Below are 16,245 nucleotides of genomic sequence, written 5' to 3'. Positions count from 1 at the left end.
CATTGTTAATATTTTTTAAAAATGTTGGTAACCTTTCAGAAGTCAGTGTTGTGCGTATTCTCGCGAGGATACATTCTTACTGTGATTTCGCGCATCATCTGTGGTGTTTATAGTGATAAAGGTCTGTGTTTGTCTCCTGGGTGTGTACCCATCACTCCCTCTGCTGTTATGCACGTGGAGCATTTGAATTATTCAGCCAGATAAGACAAAACTACCACGACGAAACATGACATCATGTGGAGGTTATTCGTTTTAGAAGGAGAAGCCCGCACCTCAAGGAAAAGTAGTGTCTGTTTCTCATGCGGTTTCTTTTGCTTCCTTTTTTTTGACTGTTTAAATGAGTAGTCCACTGACTATTTCATTGATAAGTATTTCCAGGCCTCTAAGGATGGGTGAAGTAATAAAAAAAATCCAAGTCGAAGCCTTGAATCAGGTTTGGATGTTTAAACTTGGATAAGGGCGGCCCCTGGTGGCCAAAATCAGGGATAACATTTCTATATTATTAATTAGAAATAACTTCTCGTGTTTAGGCACATTTTAATTAGTGCTTTGTGATCCTGCAAAGGTTGGTATTGATCCGACAGCAAGTAAATACAGGATCAGTATTGCCGACACCAATACTTTCAGCCTATAAGTGTACCTTATATAGGGGAGAGCAGATTTATAAAATCATCATCAGTAAAACACTTTTAACTTTCCATAAAAACTAGTGAACAAAACAAATAAATCTTTTAACATTTCATGTTTTGTTTTTTTAAATTGGGCTTTTTGGACACCTGGGACGTACTTGTGCTGATCCTACCCACTAGTATCGATTCAATAGTAATACCTGCTTTGGTATCGATGCCATTTATTTTCGGATTGATCCACCCACCTAATTTTAATCAGTATGTGTTCATAAGGGCAGCACTGTGATTAGCACCGTTGCCTCACAGCAAGAAAGTTTGAATCCACCTTCTGGGTAGGGCCTTTCTGTGTGGAGTTTGCATGTTCTCAGTGGGTTCTCACTGCCATGCCTTCCTCCCACAGTTCACAGACATGCAGTTTGTCAGGGTAGGTTAACTGTTGACTCTGAATATTCTCTCACTCACTCACTCACTCACTCACTCACTCACTCACTCACTCACTCACGACATATTCGAGAAGACACAAAGCCAAAACAAAATTAATATTCTTTATTATATTGCTAAAGCTGTCATAACAACATTTTTACCTCCTAAACAAAATGCATTAAAGCCTGAACTCTACAGGGACAGACTGAGAGGTCAACTCTCTGTGGGGAAGGAAAACAGCTAAAAACTAAACTGGAAAACAGACTTAACTATACTTTAAAACTTTCACAAACTATAAACTTCTTATAGGATATACTGACATTTGGCAAATATAATATTTATATATATTTATGCTAGTAATTTAAATATGGGACTTACAGGTTAATGATACAAGTTTTAAATGAGTGGACGGAGGTTTGCAAGGCGCAATCTGTTTAGCAAACTCCACTTTCAGTTCAGTCTCCAGGGGGAAAAAATCATCACTTTAAACAATAATTTACACAAAAAAAAAAAAAAAGAGAGTTGGGTTTTATCGTTCCCACTCAGATGAAAATGCGCCGTTTGGACTGAACTGAAGTGGGTGCAGCGCTGCACGAGACCTGGGCTCATAATACTGATGAGACTCAAAACCACACCTGCTTTTTCTTACAAAAAACAAAACTGTGCTTTCAAACCATCTTATCTGAATTCATGATGCAAAATATACAGATGTGTGAAATAAGGGACTGACAGCGGGACAGTCGTGAACATTTGACTGAAAACTTTAGACGGCACTGATCGAGGGAACAGCTCTGCCACTCTGATATTTTATAGTAAGTATAAAAATAGAGACGAGTTGAGGAGGAAGACATTTAAAGAATGAGAAATGAAATAAATTAAAATCGTGTGAGATCCTGGACTAACTAAATAATATTTACAATTTCAAACATCCTGTAGTAGCCATGGTCTCACAGTGCTTGAACTGAAATGCAAATCAAATACAGACCGAGTGACACTAACTAGCCTGTTTAGCCTCTGGTCTAAGGACGGGCCTAGTATCTCATCTTATATGATAGTTTTTATGCGATTTCCTTGTCGATAACATAATCATCTTTGTAAAAACAACCAAAAACAACAAAACAAACCTAATTTAAAGTGGCAGTTGTAAAAACGTGGTCTGAAGTCTGAAGGACAGAAACATCATGGCGTTAACAAAAATACCATTTAACTCTGAAATAATGCTTCAGGTTCAATAAAATGTTTAGTTCTCTCTCTCTTTTTAAACAGAGACAGTATATACTTTGAGATTTATTGCTGCCGCTGTGAGCAATCAAGGCCAAGCAGCTCAAACTGTGGTCAATAAATGACAAACAAAGGAAAGAGGTCGTATATTAACACGAGAACCTCTGACAAGGTTTAATCTGCCACCCATGAATGTGTAGAGATTGCAGATTAAATGAGTCATAAACTGAGGAGAAGTACACCCAATCCACTTGGAGGCAGTGCAGTATGATGATCCTTATGTCCCTGTTAAAAGATGTGGAACTGATTGATTTTGAACGATTGAACGAGCGATGCCGACACTCCCCGGTAACACAGACGTGCAAAATTATTTACAAACCGTGTCAATATGAACCCTTATAAAGAAGAACAGGACACAACTTTAGTCTCTCTTAATGTCACAGCGTCAAACATGTTACACTTTAGTCACACTGTAGCCTCCTACGACTCCAAATGCAACGCAGTCATTTCCTTTGCTTTTGTTTGGTTTTCTTTAGGAGCTTCCTGTGCTCATGGTGTCTCTGAGTATCGATGCATACTGCATTTAAGTCTTTGAACTGTGACTGGAAGCTCAGCACCTATGAACAGCCATCAGGGCGTGCCTCCAAATAAGCACTGATGCAGGTCAGGAGTTGCCAAAAATGGAGCCATCAAAGGCCAGCCGCTGAAGCCGTTACTGTAATAGAGCACTTTAATATCGCTCTCTCGAGGGCGTGTCGTACCTGCAGAGGTTATTGCCAAGTCATCAACAGTAAGAATGCTGATCCCACCGCAACAGTACAGTGCACTCCCAAAACACTGAGTCTGTGTACACATAATATACAGTACTTTTTTTTCCCCCACTCAGAGGAGACGTAAGTATTGTGTGAATGTGTGAAAATAATGAGTGATCAGTGTGGTGCTACTTATTAACAAAAACATGCTGTTTTATGCTGCTCTTTTACATCTGTGGGCCTGGAATTACAGCTTATACAAGGATTAGCACAAATGGCCTCATCCAGAGTGAGTTATTAACCTGGCTTTATATCATTTCTGAGGCAACGTAAGCCCAATAAGACAACTGCTATTGTCTTTTCTTTGAGTGATTGTAAATGGGGGCTGTAGCAGGAGGTTCTCACAGGTGACGAAAGCCAGCAGATACCACTGATATTGCAATGTGTTACAAGAAGCCTTTTAAGTTTACACATTGCACTTCTTATCTGCAACGTTCCTTTTTCCTAAAGCTTCTGACCTAATTTACAAATGAGGTCACACGTCTCCTGCGACCTTTGCCGAATCACGCGATGCGTGGTGCAGAGCGATCGTTGGTGAAGGTTCTCTTGAGCTTGACCCCTTTGCGGATGGCCATCAGCATGTCTCCTTCTTCTTGCTCTCCTGAATCATCTCCTCCTCCCTCCTGTCTCATCTCACTCTGAAGGTGCTGCTGGCTCACATAGTTGGGTAGATTGGGAGGGTTGGTTGTGGCCTGACCGCTCCAGGACGCCATGGGTAGCGTGCCGGGATCCTCCTCTCCTGTAAATGTTGGAGAACTGGGGGATTCTTCTCTGCCTACCATCTCCTCGCCTCTGTTCCCATTAACAGCTCCTGGCATATCAGGCACCGTGGGGATCTTTACAGGAACGACAGGAGTGCGAATGGGAATGGGGCCTGTACCTGTAACGGAGCCCGAACGGCGTCCAGAAGGTTTAGATGAAGGCGTGCGGCGGATCGTGGCAACTCCAGGGGTCACAATAACTGGACCGTGGCCTGTAGAAATGCGAAGAGAGGCATTTTGGGAACTGATGGTCACGATATTTTATCACCAACATTAAGAAAGTGGCCAAAACAGTTACCTGTAGGCGTAGGAGGATACTGTGCAGTAGGAGTAGATGCATAAGCGCCTGTGTGGATTGGTGTGGGGGGATAAGGCCCCGTGTGGTAGGCCCCCGGGCCAGGATAAGGTACCTGACTGCTGGGTAGCCCCGCTGTGGAGGCTGGGCGTTTGGCCTGGAACATACGTCTGTAGGACTGAGTGATATCACTATTTCTGGGGATGGTGGAGGACTTATCAAAGTCAGACTGCTGCTGCTCAGACTCTGGGTCTCCAGCCATTGAGAAGTAGTCGTAGTCTGATACTGGAATGAAACAAAGAAATAAGCAGTGTATGCACCCAGCCACGTGACGTATGATATGATGCTAGCAAGTTAAAAAGAAGCAGAGAACTGGTGAGTGTGCTACCTTGTGACGGTATAGTATCCTCAGAGCAGCAGGGTGTGTTGGTCTGTGTGCTGTAGCCACTGGAGCACTGGATAGAGTCTCTACTGGACCTCTGGGTGTCCAGTTCCAGACCTCTGGATAAGGCCAGAGCCAGATCATCCTGGGCCTCGATATCCCCGGCCTGGAGAAAAACAGATGCAATCAACCAACAAAAAGAAAGAAAAAACAAAACATTTAGTAACAATCTGAATGTTTGCCTGGAACCAGTCAGGTACAATTCATTAAAGTCATTAAAGTCATTAAATGCAACCCATTAAAGTCATTAAATGGGGACATTAGTGGTGGGAGGCTATTCATATCATCGAAATTCCAGGACAAAAACATTGGCCTGCAAGTAGTTTAACGTGGGTTCACCTGAAAGTCAAGTATCACAGTTGGCAATACACAGACTGATCTCCGTTTACAGACTTCATGAGTTAGTAGCAGTAAGATAGAAATGAATCACAGAGGAATTTTTATTTGACTAGCAAATGACCACAGCTTTTAAGCATTAGGGAGGGATCTAAGCAGAAACCATGTGGTGCTTCTTGGCATAAAAAGCCATGAAAAATTGAGAAGAAGTTAATTGAAGTTAATCAACAATTCATGGAGAGCATTCATGTAAAGTAGACCAGTAAATTTCTCACCAGTTGCTATTATTAACAGTATATTTGTCCAACACAAGAAGAGATAAAAAACAGGCTAAACAGTAAGAAGTGCAAATGAGATTCCTTAATTAGGAAAAACGTGTTACAGAGAGACCAAAAACCCAAAAGAACATTTGGCTGAATCCTCACTGGCGAACTAACAGCATGCTTGTTTAATCAGTTAACAAAAAGAGGGAGACAGCGACAAAAAACTGACCCTGACAGCCGCAGGTGTGTTCCTGTTCTTGTCTTGCACTAATGCTGATTGGCTTGGTGTTTGCAATGCAGCTGGAGCTGCGGTCTGGGCAGAGGGCGGGCTATTATCACAGTTCATACTCCCATTACTGTCCACCACAGCTGGACTCTCCTTGTCTTTCTTTCTCCGTAACGTGTTGACCATAGGCTGGTCATAAGGCCCAGGCTTCGCCCAGTCCTGTTAAAAAACGAGATGCAGATGTCAGTGTTTGTTGTTCATACTACATTTTTGGACTCAACTAAAGTAGGTAAACAACATAAAGAAAACCCAAATAATTCACTGAATGTGTGTTCAAACTGTAGACAAGGAGGACGGAAATATGTCGATCGTCAACTCAGAGGAGATGGACAAACCTTCCAGCTGGGGACTCGTGATGAAGGCATCATGGGGGAACCCAATGTGCAGTAGGGAGGGTAGTCTGGCAGCAAGGCTGATGCAGGACGTGACCATGAACGAGTGGGGCAGGAGGTGGAGGTTGAGGAGGAGGGAGGGAAGAAGGGGAAGGCAGTGTTTGACACTGAGCCCAAACTGCCCCCGTTGCTATGCAGGTAGGGGGAACTGGCTGGGCTGTAGTGGTCGAAACCATTGGACAACTGTTTGCGTGCATGCCGATCAGGAGGAGGGATGAGAACAGAAAGAAGACAAGCAAACAAATGTGTAATGGGATAAATCGTTTAAATGATAAAACAGTGGAAAATAAAAACAAAACATAACTGAGGATAACTCAAGTACAGGAAACACAAAAAATATACTAATCAAATCAACACAGAAGAAAGGAACTGCTCACGGATGCTGAAATGAATGAAAACTGGAGATGCACATACAGCATACAGAGTATCTTTGCATTACACTGAATCGATGGCATACACACCCGGGTTTAGAGTTTAGTATGAGGAAAGCATGTTGCGTGTGTAAAGCTTATAAGATTCATTGTGGATGAGTGTTTATCACCTTGTCAGTAGAGGGCTGAGGTGCAGTAGTATCTGCTAGTGAAGAAGGGGTGCTGCAGTCACTATGCAGCAGCCCTGTCTCTGACATCTCAGAGGGGCTGGAAGTGGGACAAGCCTGGGACAGCGAGGGCAGCGGCAAACAGGCAGTGACACGAGACCAGAAGGAGAGAGGAGCGGTAAAAGGAGGAGGGAGACATCACAGACGGACGTGTAAAAGGAAAGAATCAAAAGATAGACATGTCAGCAGGTAGCGAGATAGAAGCAGTTTGTTAAGAAAGCAGAGGCAACTTTTTCACTGTTCTCAGCAGTTAGTGCAGTGCACAGCCGAATGACTGCAGAAGAGGTGCACTGGGAGTCAAACCAGCATTAAATGTATGGACATCAGCAGTGCGAGGGTGAGTGCTGGAGGCTGGAAACACAAAGTTCCTTGTGATGTGTAAAGTGCGAGCTGTGAGGCCGTTCTCTTTCAGCTACTGTAACTACACCAAGAAAGAGGCAACGAGGAGGCCGATTCCCAGGACTGTACTGTAAATGGGTCAGAGTTAGACTTGCCAAACCACATTCGGTGCATCATAAAAACTTGGAGCCTAACTCTACCAATGTGTTCTGGACAGGGGAACTCTGGTTGCTGGCATGCCAAGACAACATCAACTAGTGCAGCTGCTCTCAGTGCTGATCTCCAACCGCGGAGCCCGCACAGACGATCCCTTGGACTACCTCGCAGACGATTAGATAAAAGTGACAGACTCAGACCTGCTGATAGAGACATGCTCTTAGCGACTGTAAAACATAATGTTGATGCTCTAACATGCAATTTTGCTGTAATTCATTTAATGAAAATACAATACACACCGCAGTCTGTCACAGCGGTTGACTTTTTAATAGCAGGATGGGCCTGACCCGTTTTGCCCTGGGCTAGAATGGAGGCAGACTAATTTCCTTCATATTTATGCTATAATAATAGCAGTGAAATGACTTCACCATGATCACACACACTAACTGCTGCCAGCTAACTGTCTCTCATCGTCTTGAGAGAGTTGGATCCAAAATTATGGTCAAGTGTGGGTATCTGAGGCCTCTTTCTTACCTTTTTTTCAGCTGGCAGTGGCGAGGACGACTTGGATAATGTGTACTGGTCTTGTGATGAAGAAATGAAGCCCGAGTCGTGGGAGGAGATGCTAGGAAGCCGAGCTGGGGTCTGCTGGGGTAGCGTGGAGCTGCGGTATCGATGGCGAGGGTGATGGTGGTGGAAGAGGTGGTGTGAGGAAGAGGAGGAAGAAGAGGAGGAAGGAGAATGAGAGTGAGAGCCACTGGATCCCCTGGAGTCACTACTGTTAACGCTGTTCAGACTACTGTGAAAGGGGAAGGAGCAAGCGATGAGGGTAAAGAGAATCAAGTGCACCCAAAGGCAGATTGGGTTGAAGGAGGGGGGATGATTGGGTAAGGAGGAGATAAAAGGAGTAGACATAAAGGCAAAGGTTTGGGGGTGGGGGAATGGAAAAGACATGGTGGGAAACAATTAAAACACCACACCAAGATGCAGCAGGCAGTGAATTAGGCCAATCTCCTCAAAAACAACAACACAAACCAACTCAAGGCGACTGAAATCATAAATGGCAATAATTGCAGGCAGGATTTGTGCAAGCTTTTTGAAAATATTCACAGGAAAAAATCATGAAAAACAAAAACAGCATAAACAGTGGGTCTTAATTACTCCGTGACTTCTAAATTAAAAGATCTGTCCTACTATAAATGCAGCGTGAAGCAAATTATGACAATAAAACAACTATATGCAAATCAAATCTATAACCAGCTCAAGCTGCTAGTGCTGTACTATGATGCAGCATCTGATAAAATGTGTATGCATTAACCAAGTCGCCAAAATCTCAGATGAAAATGATATATTTGCAAAAGCCTTAAGAAACAGGAGGAAAAGCAGCAATTTTTGTTTTTGGCCTCAAAGTCTTGCATTGTTACCATATAGCAGTCAATCATAATCTAACATGTAATTTAAAGTTTTGGTCCAATCATCACACCCACAACCCTGAAATAGATTTTAGCACATTTAAAAAAAAAGACGTAAAGCAATACACAACCCAGACATTAGACTTATTTCCTTAAACCAGAACAGCTCTGGAAAACGAATCATTGGAAGATACACAAAAGCAGTGAGGACAGAGTAAAGAAGACAAGATTTGAAAAGCTAAAAATCATTAGCTGCTTCCTTTTGTCAATTCTCCTTCATCTTTCTTAACACTTTTCACCAAATACAGTTATACCAAAACATATCTTTAGCATATCTTCTGCAAAGTATTGCAGATAATTTTGGCCACTAGGTGGCAGACAAAGTTTATGCAAAGCCAGTAAATCATTTACTCCTACTTTAAAATCTCTTTAAATTGATATCAGCTGTCTTCCAAGCAGATTCACAAGCACTGATATGGTTAAAATGACAGTTTTGCATATTTTAGTAGATCTTGCAAAGTATATGCGGGACACTGTTATAAAACTGTGGAATTCTAACTTGACGAAACACTGTAACGCAGTTCCATTTCTCTTATCACTTTAGGGAAACTGGTGAAAAAAACGGCATAATTAAATTTTACTTTAATTTAATTTTAAGTAAAGTGAATTTCAAAAGTTTTTATGGGTGTAGATTCATGTGTGCTTATAAAACTATGCCCCTCTTTCACTTATTTGAGCCTACCTGCACATGCTAGACTTCCTGGACATGGTGGTGCTGGGGGATGAGGGCGGAGTTTGATATGACCAACCATAGTCTGAGCCCTTCAAGTCCAAGATCACCTGAAATGGACAAAATTATTAGCTGTTTGTTTTCAGAGTTGAGAAAAAAAGGTAGTAAACAGAATTAAAAAAAAAAAAAAAAAAAAAAAAAAAGCACAAAAATATGACGCACATAATGAGTACTTTATCTTTTTAATGTTTTTCCTCACCTGTTCACTCGCAGGGGGAAGCTTGTGTGGGTCTGAGGTCAAGGCTTTGAGGTCCTCAGAGATGGTCTGGAGATGGGTAACCTCTCCCAACATAGAAATCTCCTCATCCTACAAGGACAGGACATGTAGACAAGATGATTACGCCTAATCAGGTTACACACCAGTAAAAAGAGTCATTACATTTCAGTGTTTAAAGTAAAAAAAAAAGCTTACAGTTCAGTGTGTTAAAGAAAAAGAAAGTTAAACGTTTTCTATCCAGTGTGTGGGATGTAAAAAGCATAGAGCCTGTGGAGTTAATACATTTTTCTGTTGCTCTCTCTGAGTGGTTACCCAAGGCCCATTTCTCTTTCCTCTCCCCCGCTGCACTCACCACTATAGGCCGCAGCATGGCTACAAAACAGCAAAATCTCTGTCTCTCCTCTATAAGAGCCTTCCTCAGGGCCTGCTTCTCCGTCTCTTCCAGCAGAATGTATTTGTCACTGACATCCTGCATGGCGCTGTCCAGCTGTGGCTGGATATCACCACGACCTTGGAGGGGAAGAAAAAAGAAAAACAGGGGAAAAAGAGGAATCTACGTCAATAGAGGAATATAAAAATGAGATCAGATATGTGATCAAATTGACAGGTTAAGTATGAAAACAATACTTTTCACCTTTGTAATTCCTTCACAGCACAGATATTAAACAGAATAGTTACCCTAGTGTGAGACGCATGAATAATCACTACTACTCTTTGGTGTTAGCTTGGTACTAGCAACTTGTACAGCTCTGCATGTTGTTTATTGAGGTGAACATTGCTGTTGTAAAAGCTACTGTTTGAATTTCTTAACTACTCCACACTGCTCCTTGTAAAGAGCCACTCTTGTCCCTGGAGCTTCCCATCTTTTGCTCAGAAGTGGAAAAACAAGTTATCAACCTTAGGCTAAGCTTTCGCACATCTTGGAAAGCTTCCCATATGTTATGATAAGATAGATGGAAGCGAGTGCCATTTTGACTATCTTTCCACTACCGTTTGTCGATTCCTATGAATTCCTGGAATGTGTTAAGAGAGAGAGAGAGAGAGAGAGACACTGTGTGCATCAGCTTTCATAATCACAAGAGTCCGGGGTATTGACACAACCATCTGGTCCTTGTGCTGCGTTTTAATATGCATGTATAAATCCAGGAATGTCTGAGGACTTTTGCAGTCCCAAAGGTTATAGTGTCATTCAGCACTTTCTGATTCTGTGTTTAGAAATTGCATTTAGGTGTATGATTTTAAGAGAGGATACCCTGAAGTCAAATCAAATCCTCCTGAATTCCCTGAGGCAGCAGGAAAGCTGACGACTACCCGACACTGTGCTTCAAAGGCACTTAAATTACACTTACACGCAAACATATACACACACGCACAGAGTTTTAACTTTGATAATCAAGGTTAAGCATACACTTGCAAACTGAACAAGGTCTGTGGTCTCTTTCTACTCTTGTGTCTGGGCAAAGATCTTTTGTTGACGTTTCATGTGAGGCCCTTTATCATGCAAATAGATACCAGAGGAAACACAGAGATGGAGTTACGCAGGTAAATCATCCTCATCTCAAATGTAAAACACACTGTAAGCATGCGCATGTCATCCTGAGGACAAACAAGCTTGTTCCTCGTGGACGTGTCCGTGTGTGGTCTATGCATTTTTAACAGGATAAAGCAGCAGGAAGATACATTTTTATAATTAACAGTGACTTGCAGAACACACACAAATACCAGCACATGAACACTACAAATCTAAATATCGCGGGGCAGTCTGGGTCTGTAATGACTGCGTACAAAAAACAAGAGACGAGACAAAAGAAGCTTCAATGTGAAGGGAATCCATTTACCAAGTTTAGCGGGTGAGTTTGACACTGGACTCTGAGGAATGTGAGCTGTGTGTGTCTTTATGGCAGCTAAAAAGTAAATTGACTGTAAAAGCTGGACTGGAAAGTCCAGATTGAAGTATACATTTTCAGTTTCATATAGATCCAAATGCAACTTCTGAGGCAACCCAGGGTACAATTATAACATGCAAGGGTTTGTGGAGAGCTGGCTACGTGAGCAAACTTTAGAGGGCTAAGACAGACCTCACTCATTATTCTGGTTTCCATTGCAGGACTGAACTCATTATAGGGAAAATCGTATCCCTCCTTTAAGGCAAAAGACCAGGAGGGATGTAATCAGTGCCGTGTGTCTGTCACTTAGGTATAAGATGCAAAAACTACAAAACCAAATTTCATGAATTGTAGTGGAGTGATGGAGCGCAGGCACAGGAAGACCCCCTTACAGTCTGGTATGAATCCAAACAGCTATTTGAAAACAATGTCGAGCACTCTTAAATAAAAGTTTGAGTTTGAACAATATTTGAATCTAAAAAATTTTAACTCTAATGGGAAAAATTCCTTTACATGCCATGATCGCAAAAGATGCTCTGAGCGAATGTACGCTCTCTTATTAATACTCATTTATATGCAGTATGTCAGACAAAGTTAAAAAATGTTCTTATCATATTGTATCAATGTTTTCCTTCACTCGGTTTTGGGACTAAGTCCACGCTAGGTCTCAGTTGGCCTCGGCGTAGAAGAATAGCATTTCAACCCCCAAAGCCTGTGGTGTCTCCTCAGCACGCTGAATTCTGGTTTTCTTTACTTTAAGCATTGGCAGACGGTTTTCTCAACAAAACCGATGTGGTTTTGGAAAGACGCTACTGTAAGTTGACGTACTTTGTCTGAAACAGATGGAAAGCCAAATATTTTCTTTGTTGCTGTTTTTTAGAGCTCGTGAGTAGCTCGAGTAGTGCTTCTAATTCTAAGTTGTAAAAGTTGCAATGTACTAATTGGTTTATGAGTTTAGCCTCTTTAAAGTCAAGTATGAGGGAAACATGCTTATTTACTGACTAAACCCCCAAACAGGTACTTGTTAATAACCTGCTTATAATATTCAACCAGAGGCCATATCTGTTACTTAATAACATCAGAGACTTAATAAAGATACTACAATTGACATAAATGACCTAAACACTCACACACAGGGACTCAAGTGTATGGACACAACACCGGAGCACACGGCCATGAAATGACAGTTGTGGTAAGAAGAGGTGGTGTTAGTGTTGGTTACACATTGGGTTTGTCTGCATTCCTAGTCTCTGAGCAGCTATGTGGATGACAAGGTTTTGATAGCTACCTTCTATTTCCCTTCAACTGCAGAAGGTATAATAAAGATCTGTGGTCACTGACCGCACATTACAATCTACTTCACCACCATTTTTAATGTTCAATCAGACAATTGGTGCTGTAAGAGAAAAGGAGAGACGGTCAAATAATGTGACTGTACAGAATTCATAGGATATATGAACAAATAGCAATTGTAGCATTAGGTACACTGGTTATGTTTAAGTGCTTATTAATGCAAAAATCTATTCAGCCAATCACATGGCAGCAACTCAATGCGTTTAAGCATGAGGACATGGTTAAGATGACTTGCTGAAGTTCAAACGGAGCATCAGATTGGAGAAGAAAGGTGATTTAAGTGACTCTGACATGACATGATTGTTGGTGCCTGAAAGGCTGGTCTAGGTATTTCAGAAACAGAATTTGGGGTAAACAATATAAGCGTGGATCCATCTTGCCTAATATCAGCGGTTTAGACTGGTGGTGGTATAATGGTTAATGGTGTGGCACACTTTGGGCCTTTTTGTACAAACTGAGCATGAAACTGACTGTTCTTGCCGACCATGTCGATCCCTTTATGACCACAGTGTACCCATCTTCTGATGGCTGCTTCCAGCAGAGCACCTTAGGATTGTGGTGAAATGGGATGTTCTCATCATGGATGTGCAACCAACAAATGTGTGTGATGTTATCAAGTATGAACGCCATGAGGAATCAGAGGAATTGGCCAGTGTTCCTTTTATTAGCAAGGCTAGGTTGTGCAAATGACTGCAGAGAGCTTTTTTAGGTTAAAAGTAAACCTGAATCATCCTAAAGATTCAAGAATTCAGCTTTTTTCTTTTCAGTTGCTTTGAGTTGTTTGAATCAGGTGGTTGAAGTAGCCCCCATTCGATTCACATGTAGATACATTTGCACACCCAAATGAGATTAACTGCTTCAGCTTTCACGAGGGCAATGATTACATTAGGTTGCAGTCACAGGCTGTTTCTTAGAACGGCCAGGGTCCCAGGTCAGAAAAACACCCTCACAAGACACATATCAAACATCAGATATCGACCGACCAACACAAGCAGACAGATGGTGTCTTACATCTGATAGCAAATGGAACAGTCTTCTTTCAGTGTAGCATATTAGAATCTACTAACCTACTGCTTTGCATTTTATTTAAAGATCTGTTTGTGCTGCTATGAGTCAGGTTTAAAGAAGCAAAGCTAGTTACGATTGTCTTTGCTCACATCAGTGTGGAAGTCTCCAAAATGCCTAAATAGAAGATGTCTATATACAAATAGCAATAAATTCGGAATTAGTGTGAAATATTAAAGGGTGGTTAGATTCAGCTGTTTATAAAAAACATCACTTTGGCTGTTTCTGTAGTTATGCTATGACAAACGACAAGTTAAACCGCCTATAAATGTGGTTAAAGTTAAGGTGATTATCAACACAGGCCCTCAAATCAGGAACTACAGACCATGAATATATAAACAAATAAAGAGAAGGTAAATGAAGCATCTACATAAAGTGGGAATCCTGGTTTCTCCACCCCTGAGGAAAAAACAACAACAACATGCCAGTATGTTGTGGCAACCATCGAGTGTAAACAAGAGTAGCCTCACCTGTAGAAAAAAAAATGAGCATGCAAATAATTGGAAGCATTTACACACATTAAAATTTGCATACAAAGATCCATGGTACCTATTGCACAAGACAACCAAGATGCTCGGTTAAGCACAATGGCGTGAGCAACAGTGTGGACAGTGTGTCTATTCTATAAGCTGACTTACCGAAATTATCAGCTGCAGTGCAGCGTAAGGTGAGGGATGGTATCAGAACCACATGGGGACAAGGAAAGGAAAAAGATCCAAGTCAAGTGAAGGAGCGCCAGCGCTAAACACTAATCATCACATGATTTTGGAGCATTGTGTGTGCGAATGGACCCTGTAGCATTTTAGGAACCTGAGAAAAAACTAAAACAGTACTTCAATGTGCTTCAATATGTTGTTTCCACTCAGAAATAGATTACATATACAGTAAGTTTTTATGTATATTTGAGTGAGGAATTATTGACTGGCCATGTCTTTGTTTCTTATGTTTAAGCGAACTTAAAGTCCTCTTAAAACATTATTTTGCTGGATATGTTTCACAGATTCAAATGTATATTCCTGAGTTAAATCTAGTGCTGAGCTGAGACTTTTTTTTGGCTTAAGTGTTTTGTACGAGTTATCCACTGATTTAAAAACGAACCCGCAATATCCCTACAGATACTGAAGGGATATCGGACCAACTCCTTTTTTGTGTATCGAATTTTTTTTCTAGGTAGATGAATGTGTCTGTAGAACCTGAGCCAAGAAAACGGCAGAGGGAAACGAGCCCTACCCTCCGAGGGAGTGTTTACCAAGTAAGGTAATGTTTAGCCTCAGTGAAGCTGCACAACTAAATCAGTGGGGACAAACGTCTACACACATCGCTGGTGTCTAATGAAAAACTCACATATATAGTTTGAGCATTTTCCTATTACAAGAAGATTTGTCAGCTTAAGACACGTAAAAGTTTGTCTTACATTTAAAATAATCAGGTTTTTAATTTAGTCCTGAATGTAAATTTACAGTAGATGGTTCTCTTAAATATTGTAACTATTGTAGCGGAGCCAAATATGTCTTGTCTGTTTTTCCTTCTACCCTCATGTGTCTTTATTTTTAATTGTTTTTTTAAACAAAGAAGACCCCCCCCCCCTTTTTTAGCGTGAATTAGTTTATGTTGTGTCATGTGTAATCCATTTACTGTTACCAGCATTTAGCAGGTAAAATTATTGCAAAAGTTAATTAAAAAGTACCTTTTTTTGCTTTCTTTTGAAGTTTCAGCGTGTCCGATGACTTCTTCTTAATTTCCTGCCGAGCTCTTTTGTACTCTGGTTCACATGGACAAGATTAATAAGGTCAACTAACAGTTTTAAAGTACAGTTTTCCACAAACGTATTATGTGAGATGGGAAGGAAAAAATAGAAAAAAATGACAAAATAATTATGTATTTAAAGCTTTGCTAACATCTAATACAGTATGAATAGAGCTAACAGATTACCAATACTGCTTTTCCCACAATGATTGGAAGATTTTTTTTGTTCATCCCACCTTTTGCATGGTCCTTGTCCAAAGTGTTGACTCCTCTTTTCCACTCCTCCATCTGTTCTTGTAGAGGGTTGATCAGACCCTCAAGGAAGCCCCTGTAAAAGCAGCACATACCTCACCCCTGATCTAAGGTCAACCCGATCAGTTAACCACATTTCACCATATACAGCAAGTATTTGGACAGGGACCTTTTTAGTCTTCAGGGTGTGTGCTTCAGCAGATTCAATTTGAAACTGAATTGTACCGAGTTTGAGATTTAACTGGAGTAGTTTTAGATTAATATAGAAATAACTGTGTGAAAGATACAGCAATTTGAACACATAGCGCAAGGTTATACCTGCCCTCCAATTAAAACTTCAGACAGACTGTCAAACTCATTTGTTTAGTTTTCCTTTCTGTTTATATGGTATATGATTTTGTGTCAATCATTGACAGGCAGAGAGAGAGAAAAACACTGAGAAAAAAGTACAGTTATATCTGTCAATCATTACAGACGTATCTGTGAGTGTGAGAGGTGGACAGCTGCAGTCTTAGTGCATGCAACTAAAATTAGACTATTCCCACTTGCAGACATTTCTACAAAGTCCCTG

General features: G+C 41.1%; 1 protein-coding gene across 9 annotated transcripts in view; it reads right to left on the bottom strand.

The window, feature by feature from the left end:
- Positions 1-1,160: 1,160 nt before the first annotated feature.
- The window catches only part of LOC113032879 (protein MTSS 1-like), a 52,217-nt gene continuing 37,132 nt past the window's right edge, over positions 1,161-16,245 (bottom strand). For 2 of the 9 annotated variants that reach the window (XM_026186038.2, XM_080307802.1), the window contains 13 exons: positions 15,659-15,750; positions 15,364-15,438; positions 14,315-14,326; positions 9,725-9,882; positions 9,355-9,462; positions 9,108-9,205; positions 7,488-7,752; positions 6,402-6,515; positions 5,804-6,043; positions 5,412-5,627; positions 4,530-4,689; positions 4,145-4,426; positions 1,161-4,058 (listed from right to left, as the gene is read on the bottom strand). In XM_026186038.2, the coding sequence (XP_026041823.2) occupies positions 3,589-4,058; positions 4,145-4,426; positions 4,530-4,689; positions 5,412-5,627; positions 5,804-6,043; positions 6,402-6,515; positions 7,488-7,752; positions 9,108-9,205; positions 9,355-9,462; positions 9,725-9,882; positions 14,315-14,326; positions 15,364-15,438; positions 15,659-15,750 (2,290 nt within the window). In that variant the 3' untranslated portion in view covers positions 1,161-3,588. The remainder of the gene's footprint in view (positions 4,059-4,144; positions 4,427-4,529; positions 4,690-5,411; positions 5,628-5,803; positions 6,044-6,401; positions 6,516-7,487; positions 7,753-9,107; positions 9,206-9,354; positions 9,463-9,724; positions 9,883-14,314; positions 14,327-15,363; positions 15,439-15,658; positions 15,751-16,245) is intronic. The other 7 variants (XM_080307800.1, XM_026186042.2, XM_026186044.2 and 4 more) reach the window with 7 other exon arrangements.

Source organism: Astatotilapia calliptera, chromosome 11 (genome assembly GCF_964374335.1).
Source record: "Astatotilapia calliptera chromosome 11, fAstCal68.1, whole genome shotgun sequence".
Taxonomy (NCBI): Eukaryota; Metazoa; Chordata; class Actinopteri; order Cichliformes; family Cichlidae; genus Astatotilapia; species Astatotilapia calliptera.
This window is presented reverse-complemented; position numbering and strand designations above follow the sequence as displayed.